This window comes from Bactrocera tryoni, chromosome 2 (assembly GCF_016617805.1).
Source record: "Bactrocera tryoni isolate S06 chromosome 2, CSIRO_BtryS06_freeze2, whole genome shotgun sequence".
NCBI classification, from domain to species: Eukaryota; Metazoa; Arthropoda; class Insecta; order Diptera; family Tephritidae; genus Bactrocera; species Bactrocera tryoni.
In genome coordinates this window covers 81,277,093-81,291,069 of record NC_052500.1, presented here as the reverse complement: position 1 = coordinate 81,291,069, position 13,977 = coordinate 81,277,093, and the positions used below count along the sequence as shown (strand labels likewise).

The window sequence follows — 13,977 nt, the reverse complement described above, 5'->3', positions numbered from 1 at the left end:
AAACTAAAGGAGCTCGTGAATTCTTTGATTTTAAACAATCAGCTTTATTATATTAGTTTTCTAGTTCGAAATAATAACAAAATATTTATTGAACTATTTTGAAGCAAGCAAGAAAGGAGACAGGTTTTCAACTAATTAAAATTTGCTAATGGCTCTTGGTTGCTATTTTTACTAGGTTTTTCACCTTTTTTGTCCTTATAAAGGTGCAAAAAAATATATTAATATTAAACATAGACATCTTGTACAGGCACGTATTCAGGGAGAGTTTCCGAGGGGCTCGTCTGATAAATATGTAAATAGAACGTTCACCTTATCCATATAAGAGCCATCATAACAAATATCACTTAAAATTTGCGGGCTCTTCTCGAAATTAAGTCCTGTCAACGAGCACTCTTACTATACATACTACTTTTTTTTTTAATTAAATATATATAATTTAAAAAAGATCCTTTGGAGATATTCTACTAACGTCGTTTAGCGGTTACGTGGATTAACGGGGTTAAAAAAATAAAAATTGTTTTTATTGTCTTATTAAATTCTACAGCCCCTCTAGAATGTTGTCCTAAAATTTCCAGTTGATCTGAGTAATAGTTTCGGAGATACAACCTACAAAACTTGTGCGTTCGAGGCTGGCTAGGCTAAGTGAGCCGTCTTTACACGCCTTTATCCTAACTTTGTTTTTGAAGTCGGTTGGCAAGATTTCTCGAGAACTACTCAAACGATCTTCATGAAATTTTACACAGGTCTTTGAGATATAATTCTTAAGAACTTAGACGAAAGATTTTTTTTTTTCAATTAGAACTCTTTGAAAAAAAAATGTCCCGAAATTTTCAAATTTCAGCAGTTAATAGAAGGTCTCAGTTTTTTTCCCTTCGTCCAAGTTCTCAGTTAAGGTTTTAACTAAAACACGTACCTTTTTTCACTTTAGATGATCATGTTAGAAGTTATCTTGCCAACGCGGGTTCATCTTTTTTAAAGTTCTATTTGTAACAATCAAAAATTCTAATAAAATATTTAATTTTTTATATGAGAAAAAAATTAAAAAAAAGGACTGTTTTTTTCTCGAGGAAACCCATGTCAGCCCTTAATACTTGCAACTCATAAACAAACTAATCTTGCTTCGTAGATATTAATCACATAATCGTGCAATTAAAATCTTTGAAAATCATATTTATAAGAGTGTGGACTCATATATTGCCTCGCCACGGTCAAATTGGTCATTGTACATTACAAACTTCTGCTTAGCCACCGTATTCTGCAGACTTTGCCTCGTAACTTCTATTTGTTTCCAAACCTAAAAATTTCGCAGCAGGGCAGGCGTTTTAGTTGAAGTTATGTTAAATTATCGTGAATTGAGCAATTTATGTGCTCTTTGTACTTGTATTATTAGCAGCATAGTATCAGCTACTCATTATAAAAGTATGGGGATCTCCCTCATTAATGCTAAATGGGTCTGTGTTCTAACTACCAAAGAAAAATATCCACAACAAACATTATTAATAGAAAACAAGTTTTAAATCGATGCATACACAAGTATGCCTTCATATGCATAAAGTTAATTCCTGATACTGATAATGTCAGAGCGTGCGAGTATCGAGAAAAGCTAAATCGCAGCAAAACCTGTTTTTATCAAAGCGCGCATTGCCACCGCAAATTAAATGGAAATGGTATTGAAATGTTACAAAAATAAAATATTTACGATTAATAATGACGAATGTACTTATGATGCTATATAAAATTGCACATTGTTTGACTGACCATTCAGTGTTTGAAAGCACACTCGCAACGTAAGAAGCAACTGAGTTCAGCAGAGATTTTATGTACAGCAAGAATGGTGGAATTCTGGGGCATCTTCGTGGTATTTTCTGCTTGCGCTGCAATCCAGGTACGTTAGCTCCTACAAAATTATGCCACAAAATAATGCAATGTTTTTGCTGCGCTTTACAGCTGACTGAGTCGCGAATTCAGCACGCTTACCGTCCAACCAGTCTCAGCGACTCCGATGAATTATCGGACATATCAAATAGTATAAGCGACTCGTCTAAAGATGATTCAAGCTCATTTATACAAGCACATACGTATGAGGACACTTCGGTTACTTCGACACGTGCAACGCAGAAGACGCAAGCGAATACAGTACCTCACGTGGAACATTCAACAGTAAACGAATCAACCGAATCAAATGTAGAGAGCACAACCCCTAGCGCAACTACACGGAAGATACGTTTGAGCTTAATTGAAAGGCGTGAAGCATTAACTGAACTCACCGGAAATCTCATAGCTCCATATCGGAAAAATTACGTGGGTAAAACACGTGACATCTTGAAGAAACTTATCCTTGAACTCGAAGCGTCAAGTTCGAAGAGTGACGATGTTAAAGAGCGACTAATGGAATTAAAAGGTACTCTAAAAGAACTGGAGGCTTTTGACATAGAATCCGATAACTTAGAAGAAGCCTCCGATATTGTCTATGAACTAATTGACGAACTTGATTATCCTGAGGATGAGCCGCCACAAGTGGTCGCCGCGCTCAGAAAAGTTGGTTGGTTGGATATGCGCTATGAGTTGCACGATGAAACACTTGCAATTACCGATAAATTTGGCAAAGCATTCAATAAATTTGTGGCTACGCTATCGCCGTGGGAGCGACTGACGGAGGCCGGCTTAGTCGATCTGAACAGACGTTTCAATGAGGTCCCAACTGATGACAAATGGGATTTGTTCACTGAGTTTTGGACATATGTAACAGAGAGCTATAACTAACGTAATCTCAACTTGTATAAACAGATCTCTCTTATTTTATATAGAATAGAATTATTTTATTTTTAACACTGTAGAAATATAGAAATTTTATAAATAAAAAACTGTATAATAATTCGTAAAACCAACTTTTATTAAAATTTTTTTCTTATTCACTCGATCGCAGAAATACTGCCTTTATAAAATTTTGAAACAAATGATTTAAAAAGGTTAACTTGACTGGCGAATTGGTCGAACAACGCGTCGTCGTTTCTGTGCGATCGGTATCAAAAAGAGATTGGGCCGCTACTCCTTGTCCCTTTTTGTTGAGGTTTGGTCTGGGTGGTGGTATGGTGTATGATGTGGAATGTGTGTTGAAAAATGGTAAATTTGATGTGTTAGCGTTGTGCATCTGCATAATGTTGATGTTTACACCTTAAGGTACTTCTATGGTTTTGATTCCAGTAACTTGCAAAATGTTCGATTGCACACGAACTTAGCCTTTCCTTGCCTAGAACTTAATTTAAATTGTATTAATTGTAACTGAAAAAAAAATGCGCCGATCAATCACGAGGTCATCCTATTTAGAAGAAATGTAAAAAATTATTTGAGAAAAACACGATCAAAGATTGAATTAACGGACCGGTCTTGCCTGACCAGTGATTTTCTTTATTTATTTTCTATATTTCTTTCTCAAATGATTATGTTCTCTATGCTACCACTCTAGTAGCAAAGTCTGGCAATGCTGAAACCATTGTTACTGCATACGATTCAAATTCGAAGCATCTCAAGAGCATCTAGTCGAGTACCGAGTACCAATATTATATGGAAATCCAAACACTTGAACTTCTCTGTGATTCTCGATAGACGAACTATCCACAGTCTGGTGACCTCAGGAGCAGTAAACTCAGGTATTGAGATTCAAAAAGAACTGAAGAGGACTTACGGAAAACAAGTTTCTTGCATGACTGTACATCGCGAGTTGAAAAAAAGGGTTTAAAGTCAGGCGTAAATTATTAAAAACCTTTGCTTACTAAACGTCATCAGGAACTACGTCTAAAATTGGCACCAAAACTGGACTCCAGAACAATGGGCGAATGTATTTTGGACAGACGAAAGCAAGACTAACCTTTACGGGTCAAACGGAAAACATTACATTTGGAAGAAGTCAACAAAGACTATTATAAGCCGCGATGTCATCTCAACACTCAAATTTGGGGCGATAAAGTCCTTTCTTGGGGTGGCTTTTGTAAAAGCGGTGTTGGGGACCTAGCTTTAATCGAGCGAAATATAGATGTGAATATGTATGTATATATGTAAATACATTCATGTAGATACATTAAGACAAGTGTATTTTTCTTCGTTGGAATCGTTTTGATGCTAGACAACGATCCCAAGCACAGAGCTACGAAGACTATAGAGTATCTCAACGAATTGAACCTTTGGAATGCCCCCTCAAAGTCCCGATGTTAACCCTATCTAGGATCTCTGTTTTGTTAAAAAAAGGGGTACACGATTATGGTAGTCCACCGGAAAAAAAGGCGGAATTATAGAAGTATGGAACTCTAACAAGAACGTGAAGATTTAGTAAATAGCGATCCCCAGAAGATTGAAGCGGTGATTGCGAACAAAGGAGGTTATAATAAACATTAAAACGGTAAAAATTTCATTGTATTAAAACTGAGCAAGTGCCGTACAACATAATTTATATTTTATTATTATAAAAACTGAATAAATTTTGTTACTCTTATCACAAGCGAAAAACTAAAACAGCTTCCCCAAAAGGTTGCACGCTAAATTACTGGTATAATGAACGCTGCTATTAATCTACAATACGTATCTGTTTACTAGAAAACTGCAGAGGTGATTGATTATCTTGTATGTATATAAAATGATATATATAAAATTCGTTTAGTCTTGAGAAGGTCCTAATGGCGGCCGTTTTTGCAAAATCACCCTCGGTTTCGAAATGTTATGTCTGAAAATTGGTGATGAGGTAGCTTGGAGCCTCTGGACGGGCATAAGCTGCTTTCTATCGTTTTATTTTAAAAATCACAATTCATAGATAAAAAATTATATTTCAAAACATAAGCATGTGTTCAATATTCATATAAGAGTCATTTGAACATTTTTCTTCAAAAATACAAAATAAATTCACACAGCTACTGGCAGAGTACAGTGGTTTTTGTTTACATACACATACTTGTATATGTATGTATATGAATTATAATGGAAGTTGTAACTGAGTAAGAAAAAATTGAATCATAATTTTAGATGAGTGCATAATAGCTGACAAATATTCCTGAAGTATTGCACCGGACAATGGAATATTTAAAAGGAACGATCTTACGTGCAGTGTCTGGGTTTTAGCCGTCGATTTTGCAATTACATTTGATGAATGTTGGACAACACATTACCATTTGATTAGATATAGGGCGTGAGACGCGCCGTCTTCTGCTCTATATGTAACGATACACGATGCTGGTGCAGAAACTGTGAAAATCTTGTTACATCATACATATTTATGTGTGTACTATTTCTTAAGTAATTCACGATGTCAATAAAAATGTAGATTGCCAATTTAACTATTTCATTATATTATTATCACGATCACTGATATCCTTGACAACAAAGAGCAAACGAAGCCGCGTGTTTAGACTAGTGTTCAATAAACCGGCCCATATCTCTCCTGCCAATACTTTCAAAGCTTTTGGAAAAACGGCTTGCTGTACGTCTTAACAACATAATTGAAGAGATATAGGTGCATCAGCTTAGCTTTCGAAAAAACACTCCACTATTGACCAAGTGCTTAGAATAACCCGAGTCATTGAAAAAACCTTTGAAAAAAAGTTTGCTCGTCCGTCTTGCTCGACGTTTCTAAAGCCTTTGATAAATTTTGCGATGGTGGGATCCTAAACAAAATTAAGATACTTTTACCGAATGAATATTACAATATCTTAAAGCATACCTTTCGGACCGTTTTTTTCGATTTAAGCAGGTAAATATGTACTCTGCAAAGAAATTAAAAAAAAAATGTGTTACATACTGTTCACGATCTTCAATTGACAGACTGCCAGTTGAAAATGTCCTCTATGGCCGTGTTATAACTAGATTACCGCGTTTCCTCACTTAGGATAAGAAGAGCAACCATAAGATCACTCCACAAAGAGTTCTGACATTTTTTTGGTGCAATCAGATGGAGTTTAAGCCTTGTTTCATAACAGTTACAGTCAAAACAGTGAACTTTAAAGACGAACCAGCCTTGCAGATAACGAAGACTGTCCTATCAACTAGAAAGGGAATGGCCACATTTTTTAGGTTTCTACGTTGGCTTCCTGGAGAATTTGTTTAGCTTATTTGACTTGTCACAGGGTTACAATAAGCCGAATTATAGCGAAGACGGTCCCCTACCTTCGCCGACGCCACGGTCAAATGGGTGAATTAGGCTACGAAGAAGAGCCAAAATTTGAGTCGAATGTTCGTCTGTTAAATAATTGTTAATTGGACCAAATGTATTGCTTGAATCTTTAAAACATTTTATCATATGGATATCCTCCCACTCTCATAAGCAGCAAAATCGATATATATAGTATATACAGGTACGGATACAGATAATAACAGAACGTACCAGTATCGAGAAAAGCTAAATCGCAGCAAAACCTGTTTTTATCAAAGCGCGCATTGCCACCGCAAATTAAATGGAAATGGTATTGAAATGTTACAAAAATAAAATATTTACGATTATTAATGACGAATGTACTTATGATGCTATATAAAATTGCGCATTGTTTGACTGACCATTCAGTGTTTGAAAGCACACTCGCAACGTAAGAAGCAACTGAGTTCAGCAGAGATTTTATGTACAGCAAGAATGGTGGAATTCTGGGGCATCTTCGTGGTATTTTCTGCTTGTGCTGCAATCCAGGTACGTTAAGTCCTACAAAATTATGACACAAAGTAATGCAATGTTTTTGCTGCACTTTACAGCTGACTGAGTCGCGAATTCAGCACGCTTACCGTCCAACCAGTCTCAGCGCCTCCGATGAATTATCGGACATATCAAATAGTATAAGCGACTCCTCAAAAGATGAATCAAGCTCATTTATACAAGCAAATATGTATGAGGACACTTCGGTTACTTCTACGCGTGCAACGCAAGAGACGGAAGCGAATACAGTACCTCACGTGAAACATTCCAGAGTAAACGAAACAACCGAATCAAATGTGGAGGGCACAACCCCTAGCGCAACTACACGGAAAATACGTTTGAGCTTAAGTGAAAGGCGTGAAGCATTACATGTAATAACCTACAATTTATTGTTGGAATATTCGAAAGATTACGTTAGTAAAACACGAGACGTCATGAAGAAACTTATACTTGAACTCGAATCGTTAACCGAGAAAAGTGACGATGTTAAGGAGAAACTAACTGAACTAAAAGCTACTCTACAAGAATTGGAGGGTTTTGATATAGAATCCGATGACTTAGAAGGAGCCTCCGAAATTGTCACTAAATTGAATGATGAGCTTGATGAACCTGTAAATGAGCCACCAGAGGTGGTCGCCGCGCTCAGAAAAGTTGGTTGGATGGATATGCGCTTCGAGCTGGGCGATGAAGTGGTTGCAATTACCGATAAATTTGTCATAATATTCAATCAGTTTGTGGCTACACTAACGCCGTGGGAGCGACTGGCGGAGGCCGACTTAGTCGATCTGAACAAACGGTTTAACGACGACACAACTGTTGACCGTTGGGGTTTGTTCCCTGAGTTTTGGGAATATTTAACAGGGATCTATAACTAACGTAATCGGAACATGTATAAACGAATCTCTCTTATTTTGTATAAAATTACTATATTATTTGTTGACTTGTAGAAATTTTATTTAAGTCTTAGAATCAAGTTTTAAATACATAAATTTCACTAAATTACTTGTATTTTTCCACTATGCTTTGCACATCATTTTTATCTCTTAAATAAAGAACTTTTATGACATAAGCGTCAAAACCTTCTTAGTCAGAAATTGAATCCTGGATACAGTTTTTGGTTTGTAGCATGGTAGTGCTAACGTTTTGAATACGGTATTGGCAAATGTATATAAAAGCGGGTCCATACTACCCCAACTCCCATTATATGTATGTACATACAGCTATGCACATAGAAATAGCACACTTACGAAATTTTAAAAATTTGAAAAATTTGGTTTAGATAATATATTGTATAAAAAGAATAAACACTAAATCAAATTTACTTATTTTCCTTGCTTTTTTTTGTTCAACATTAACCGATTTCGGCTGCACACGGTGTTTAAATGAGTTAAGCATCTACCCCCTATACACGGTAAAACTGGCGCATCCTAATAGAACCGCTGAAGTCACCACGTCCGAAGAAACCATATCCATACATCACTACCCAACACAACTCACCAAACAATCAACACACTCAACAAAAAGGATGGGAAAAGGGATAGCGAACACTTTCGCCATAATACTCATCGCACATCAACTTTCGATTCGATACTGCGCCGCGTCAACACTACCTTTGACTCCGATCGAGAGCCTTCCGCCCGCGCCGACTTACAGCGATCCAACAAATTGGATATTAACTAAATCAAACCATAATTTTATGTAATATTGGACAAAATAAAGAACAATTACAGATAGATTGTACTCTTAATAAATACACCTTTTTTCCTTCTAATTGCTCACGGGAGTGTAAGTGCATGTCGAAACATTTAAATACAGTGGTTTGTATTCCCCGATAAATTGGGTTAACAATTATTCACACGGAAATAGCAAACTTTTGGAAATCGTTAAAAAACCAAACTTTTATAAAAAAGAATGCAAAAAAAAAAACTAATATGTTACTCAATACAAAGTTAATAGGGACTATATACTATTTTTCAAGGACAGCTTGACATCTGCGAGGTAAGCTCTCCACTCCAAATTAAAAACAAAACATATTCAGCTATAGATAAATCAATTGAAAGGTAGTGAGCTTTACAAAATGAGCTCGAAATGTAAGAGACTGACATACGGTGAAAAAATTATATTTTTTATTTTTTAATTTAATTCCATTTACACTGCAATTGAAATTAATATTTTATTTTAATTTTTTTATTGAAACACGAAGTTTAGTCGGTGTATCACTTTAAAAACAATAAAATCTTAAAAGATTTGACCTTTATTAGAAAGAAGGAAAATTTGGCCTCTGTGCAAAGCAGTATGTAGTATACATATAATTATTTTCGGTTTTCTAACAAACCTTATGCCGATTACGTCGATACGGCTGAGGCTTTGATTCGTGCAAGTTGCAATAGTATAAAATGTTCGGTAGCACTCGAACTTAGCCCTGCTCTCACCACTTTTTCCTATAATATATGAATTATTTCATTAAAATTATTTAGCAAAAGATGATCATATTACTTTCTGATTTTTTTCTGGAAATTCAGCTATTAACAGCTTTTCGCAGGGACGGTCCAAAAAGGTGTGCTCATGGTGCTCAGCATGACATACGAAGGATTCATCTATAATCAAATTGCAGCAGTTGGTAGATGATTATAGGTCATAAGCAATCGAAGGACTTGAAAAAAAACTAATTTTTTGCAAAGTTGAAAATAAAGCAATACGATTTTAGGACTAAGTTTTATCACAAATTTTCTTAAAAAATTTAGCTGTAATCGAAAAACCAAATCTTTCGATTAATATTAAGGTCATCCTAATGTCGAGCTTTAAGAATTTGTTATTGGTCACCATAAAATTAAAATGCGTAGTAAGCATTAGCACATACGATTTTTTCAGCATTTCTCGGACATTGTTATGTGTTAATCCGTTGATTGCCCTGAAAGATGTGATGTGCACCAATACGGATACCTGCAGGTTTTGACTGACAAACAGACGATTTGCAAATTTACAAAGGTTATACATTAAAGAGTTGTGAAAAATATGAAGTAAATGTGTGTTTTAATAATTGCTTAATAATAGTTTCAGTACATTCTCGTTGACGTCGGTGATTCGATCATTGTTTTGACCAGGGGCGAACGCAGGGGGGGGTTTTGGGGTGTTATAACCCCCCCCAAACTAATTGAATTTTTGAATAATAGAATTTAATTCTACATAGTCGTTTGAAAAATTGTAATTTGTTGGTTTCAAAGCAATCTTTCTGCCGACGATGTATGAATATGTAAAATAAATGAATACATTAGTCACTAACAGCGTTGCCGTTTTGATACAATTAGTTGTATCTTTTTTGGTACTTTTTTTTCTAAATTTTGTGATTTGATAATTTTTTGTTCACAAACGGCCTATTTTGATACTTTTCTGCTGATAGAATTTAATTTTTTGAAACTATGAAAATGTTAAACTAAAAACAAACCTATTGTACTATCTGGATAGTATTAAAAAGTTGTGGGAATGTAGGCCAATTAAAAAACTCAGGAAAATATAAACTGGACAGAGATATTTTTTTAATTTACTTCAAAGTAATGAGTTTGCCTTATAACTCTGTGGCTACTAAACTATATTTTTTCAGATTTAAGGGGAATTGTGAGTCGAAAATGGACTTCTTTTGAAAATTAGTTCTGAACTGAAAAGTCACCAATAAGGTTTCTATTACTTTTTTTAGAGTTTATTTTTAATCATAATAAAGGAAAAATAAAAACTCATTTATTATGACTTTTAGTTTTCGTTCCATGAGCAAACTGTTGTGAAATAAATTTATATTAAAAAAAATTATGCTATTCGCAAAAAAATACTTGAGTGTCTTAACTAAAATGTCTATATTTTTAATAAAAACAACCAGAAAAAACTGGTCTGAATTAGATACACAACTTACTTATTATTTGTTTTTCAAATGAAAATCTTTAAAACAACGGTTGTGCTTTTGATACTTTTTGATACTTTTTTTGCTTCGCAACATATACTTAATTTTTTGTAGCTCGCGGCAACACTTGACAATCGTTTAAACTAACTCTGAACAATCGTTTAAACTCATTTTTGAATCAGTTAAAACAATAGCCGCAGAATTAGATTTAGAAATCAAAATTCCGCGTTTGGCGAAACGGCAAACTAATCGCGACAATTATGAAGGCGAACCGGAAGAATATTACCGCAGATCAATTTATATACCGTTTTTAGATCATTTTTTGGACCAAATCGATGAACGATTTTTAAAACATCGAGAGCTGCTTTCCAAAATTGAAAACATTTTGCCAAATAAATGCATAGATCTTGACGTTATTGCAGAAGATTGTTCGTGTTTTAGAAAAGCAATGGTCCGCTGATGTAGAAGATCCCGATGATTTCGTTGCTGAATTTAGAATGTGGAAAAGGTTAAAAATCTTTTCTTCAGATTATATTTTCTAACTAAAATTTGGAATATATTTTCTGGAACTGGTTAAATCAAACAAAGAGATCCAAAACTTTTTTAGACGCGTTGAGTTGTTGCAATGCAAAAATTTTCAAAACAGTGCATCGTTTTTAAAGATTGGAGCAACAATCCCTATATCTGTCGCTTTAAGTGAACGCTCGTTTTCCTCACTTCGCAGGCTTAAAACATATTTAAGAAATAAAACTGGAGAAGCACGCCTCAACGGAATGGCTCTCTTGAATATCCATAGAGATATAGACGTGACGGAGGAAGAGATTTTAAATGTTATGGCCCAAAATAAAAGAAGTTTACACTTCAATTTGTGAATAAAATAATGAAACATTGTCTTTTTACCTAAAACACCCCCCAAATTTTTTTCCTGCGTTCGCCACTGGTTTTGACAATGGATCACACAGTAAAATTATAGAGCGCTTAAGCTATAAACGTTGATTTTTCTACTGCGAAGACAAGCGTCTACCACGGAGGGTAACGTGACTAAAGTCCACGATCTTTCTTTCGAAACAGTGAACTTTAAACACGAACCAGCCTTGAAGATATCGAAAACTGTCCTATCAACTAGAAAGGGGATGACCACAATTTTCTGGGTTTCTACGTTGGCTATCTGGAAAATTTGTTTGGTTTATTTTATTTGTCACAGGGTTACAATAAGACGAACTATAGAGAAGACGGTCCCCTATCTTCGTCGTCGCCTCGGTCAAATGGTTGAATAAGGCTACGAAGAAGATTTTGTTTCATACCACTTCTGTTTGAAGAAATCTCAACCTGAACGGAATTTCGAGCCAAATGTTAGTATGTTAAATAATTGTTAATTGGCCCACATATATATTGTTTGAAACACCAGCAACAATTCATCAAATGGACATCCTCACACCCTCATAAGCAATAAATCGACATAGTTTTTAACTAGCCACAGCCATTACAACCAAGATTTCATAGGAAACGAATTTAAAATCGATCTACATATCGGTACGGATACAGATAATAACAGAACGTGCGAGTATCGAGAACAGCTAAATCGTAGCAAAACTGGTTTTTATCAAAGCATTGTCACCGCTAATTAAATGGAAATGATATAAGATCTTAGAAAAATTAAATATTTACGATGAATAAGGATGAATGTACCTACATATGATGCTATATAAAGTTGCGCCCTGATTGTCTGTCTATTCAGTTGTTGAGAACACACTCCAAAATCAAGAAGCACCTAAGGGCAGCAGAGATTATAAGTAGAGCAAAAATGGTGAATTTCTGGGGCATCCTTGTAGTATTTGCTGTCTGTGCAGCTTTTCAGGTACGCAAAGTCCTACAAAATTATACCACAAAAAAAATAATGTAATGTTTAAAACCTAATAGCTGGCAGAGTCGCAAACTCAAAATGATTACCGTCCTAATTTAGAGGACACTTCGGTTTCTTATCCAGAGGAAACGCAAGACGGCACCCCAAGCGCAACAACACCGAAGATACGTTTGAGCTTAAGTGAAAGGCGTGAAGCATTAAAGCAATTTTCCAATAATCTGAGGAATGAGTATGACAAAAATTACGTGAGTAAAACACGTGACGTCTTCAAAAAACTTATCCTTGAACTTGAAGCGTTAACCGAGAAGAGTGACGATGTTGAAGAGATACTAACTGATCTAAAAGCTACTGTAACAAAATTGGAAGCTTTTGACATTGAATCCGATGACTTAAAAAAAGCTTCCCATATTATCAGTGATCTGTGGGATAAGCTTCGTGAGCCTGTAAATAAGCCACTAGAAGTGGTTGCCGCACTCAGAAAAGTTGGTTGGATAGATGTGGATAACGAGCTGTTCGCTCAAAAGGTTGCAATTACCGATAAATTTGTCATAGCATTCAATCAGTTTGTGGCTACACTAACGCCGTGGGAGCGACTGAAGGAGGCCCGCTTAATCGATCTGAACAAATGGTTTAACAACGACAGATGGGATTTGTTTTCTTGGATATAGTTCGAGTAATTTACAATTTACAAGCTAACATGATACGAACTTATATACCAAGATGTATCTTATGCTATACTTAATAATATTATATGCTGACTAACCTCTATAAAATTTCTCATACAATTTTTTATATATATCACTTTAATAAAATCTTTGAACTTTAACTTTGCAACAAATTAATTTGTTTATGAAAATGACTTACATCTAATTAATTTTTAATTGCCCACTTACAAGGAAACGTGAGCGCCACGAATGAATAGTAGTTGATTAATGAATGTTGCTGCGGTGCATATGCTTACTTCAGCCACCATCATATGCTCTATATGTACATAAATATCTCAGTTTGTAATAAAATTGTCTCATTTCACGGTATACTGATGCCAAATATTAGGAGGTTATATTAAATGTTTAGTAAGCACATTATTTATAAAGACATACCCTACGGCATCTCTTTGACGCAAACACGATTAATTTCAAGCACCGTTACTTTAACCATTTCGATGTTATAATGTGTGGGCATAAAATAGTAAGACTTCTTAATTTACATTTCGCGCGAAAACTTAATCGTTGAAAAAAGTTTTTGTTTCTAGGTTGGTATGATAAATGTGCCAAATATCGGATCAAAATAATAATTAGTGTTTAGTATACGCTTGTCTTTCTGAAGTACACGAGGTGGACTCGGAAACTTTTACGATGAGTGAAATTATTCAAAAAAGAAGTTCCATTAAATTTTGTGCTCCGGAATCAAATTTCTTGTTGCGAAACGTTCAGAATGTTGGAATGTTTTTGCTTGTTGCGATAAACAATCAGAGATGTTACTGGCATCATTTTGTTATATCAGAAGGATCAGTGAAAACCATTTTGAAAGATCATTTGGGACTAAGCAAAGTGA

The 13,977-nt window shown here is 35.1% G+C and overlaps 3 protein-coding genes across 3 annotated transcripts; all 3 read left to right on the top strand.

The window, feature by feature from the left end:
- The first annotated feature begins 1,743 nt into the window (after positions 1-1,743).
- On the top strand, positions 1,744-2,866 carry LOC120768162. The gene is made up of 2 exons (XM_040094723.1): positions 1,744-1,885; positions 1,948-2,866. Exons 1-2 carry the CDS (start codon positions 1,832-1,834, stop codon positions 2,761-2,763), a joined length of 870 nt encoding a protein of 289 aa, XP_039950657.1. The 5' UTR covers positions 1,744-1,831; the 3' UTR covers positions 2,764-2,866.
- A 3,656-nt stretch (positions 2,867-6,522) lies between these two features.
- Positions 6,523-7,669, top strand: LOC120768199. The gene is made up of 2 exons (XM_040094771.1): positions 6,523-6,664; positions 6,727-7,669. The coding sequence occupies exons 1-2, from the start codon at positions 6,611-6,613 to the stop codon at positions 7,540-7,542; spliced, it is 870 nt and encodes a 289-aa protein (XP_039950705.1). The 5' UTR covers positions 6,523-6,610; the 3' UTR covers positions 7,543-7,669.
- A 4,606-nt stretch (positions 7,670-12,275) lies between these two features.
- LOC120768290 lies at positions 12,276-13,265 on the top strand. The gene is made up of 2 exons (XM_040094917.1): positions 12,276-12,417; positions 12,480-13,265. The coding sequence occupies exons 1-2, from the start codon at positions 12,364-12,366 to the stop codon at positions 13,089-13,091; spliced, it is 666 nt and encodes a 221-aa protein (XP_039950851.1). The 5' UTR covers positions 12,276-12,363; the 3' UTR covers positions 13,092-13,265.
- Positions 13,266-13,977: the final 712 nt, after the last annotated feature.

Coding starts and splice junctions, on each gene's coding strand:
- LOC120768162 (XM_040094723.1), top strand. CDS start 1,832: ATGGTGGAATTCTGGGGCATCTTCGTGGTATTTTCTGCTTGCGCTGCA. Junction 1,886..1,947: donor CTGCTTGCGCTGCAATCCAG/GTACGTTAGCTC, acceptor TGCGCTTTACAG/CTGACTGAGTCGCGAATTCA.
- LOC120768199 (XM_040094771.1), top strand. CDS start 6,611: ATGGTGGAATTCTGGGGCATCTTCGTGGTATTTTCTGCTTGTGCTGCA. Junction 6,665..6,726: donor CTGCTTGTGCTGCAATCCAG/GTACGTTAAGTC, acceptor TGCACTTTACAG/CTGACTGAGTCGCGAATTCA.
- LOC120768290 (XM_040094917.1), top strand. CDS start 12,364: ATGGTGAATTTCTGGGGCATCCTTGTAGTATTTGCTGTCTGTGCAGCT. Junction 12,418..12,479: donor CTGTCTGTGCAGCTTTTCAG/GTACGCAAAGTC, acceptor AAAACCTAATAG/CTGGCAGAGTCGCAAACTCA.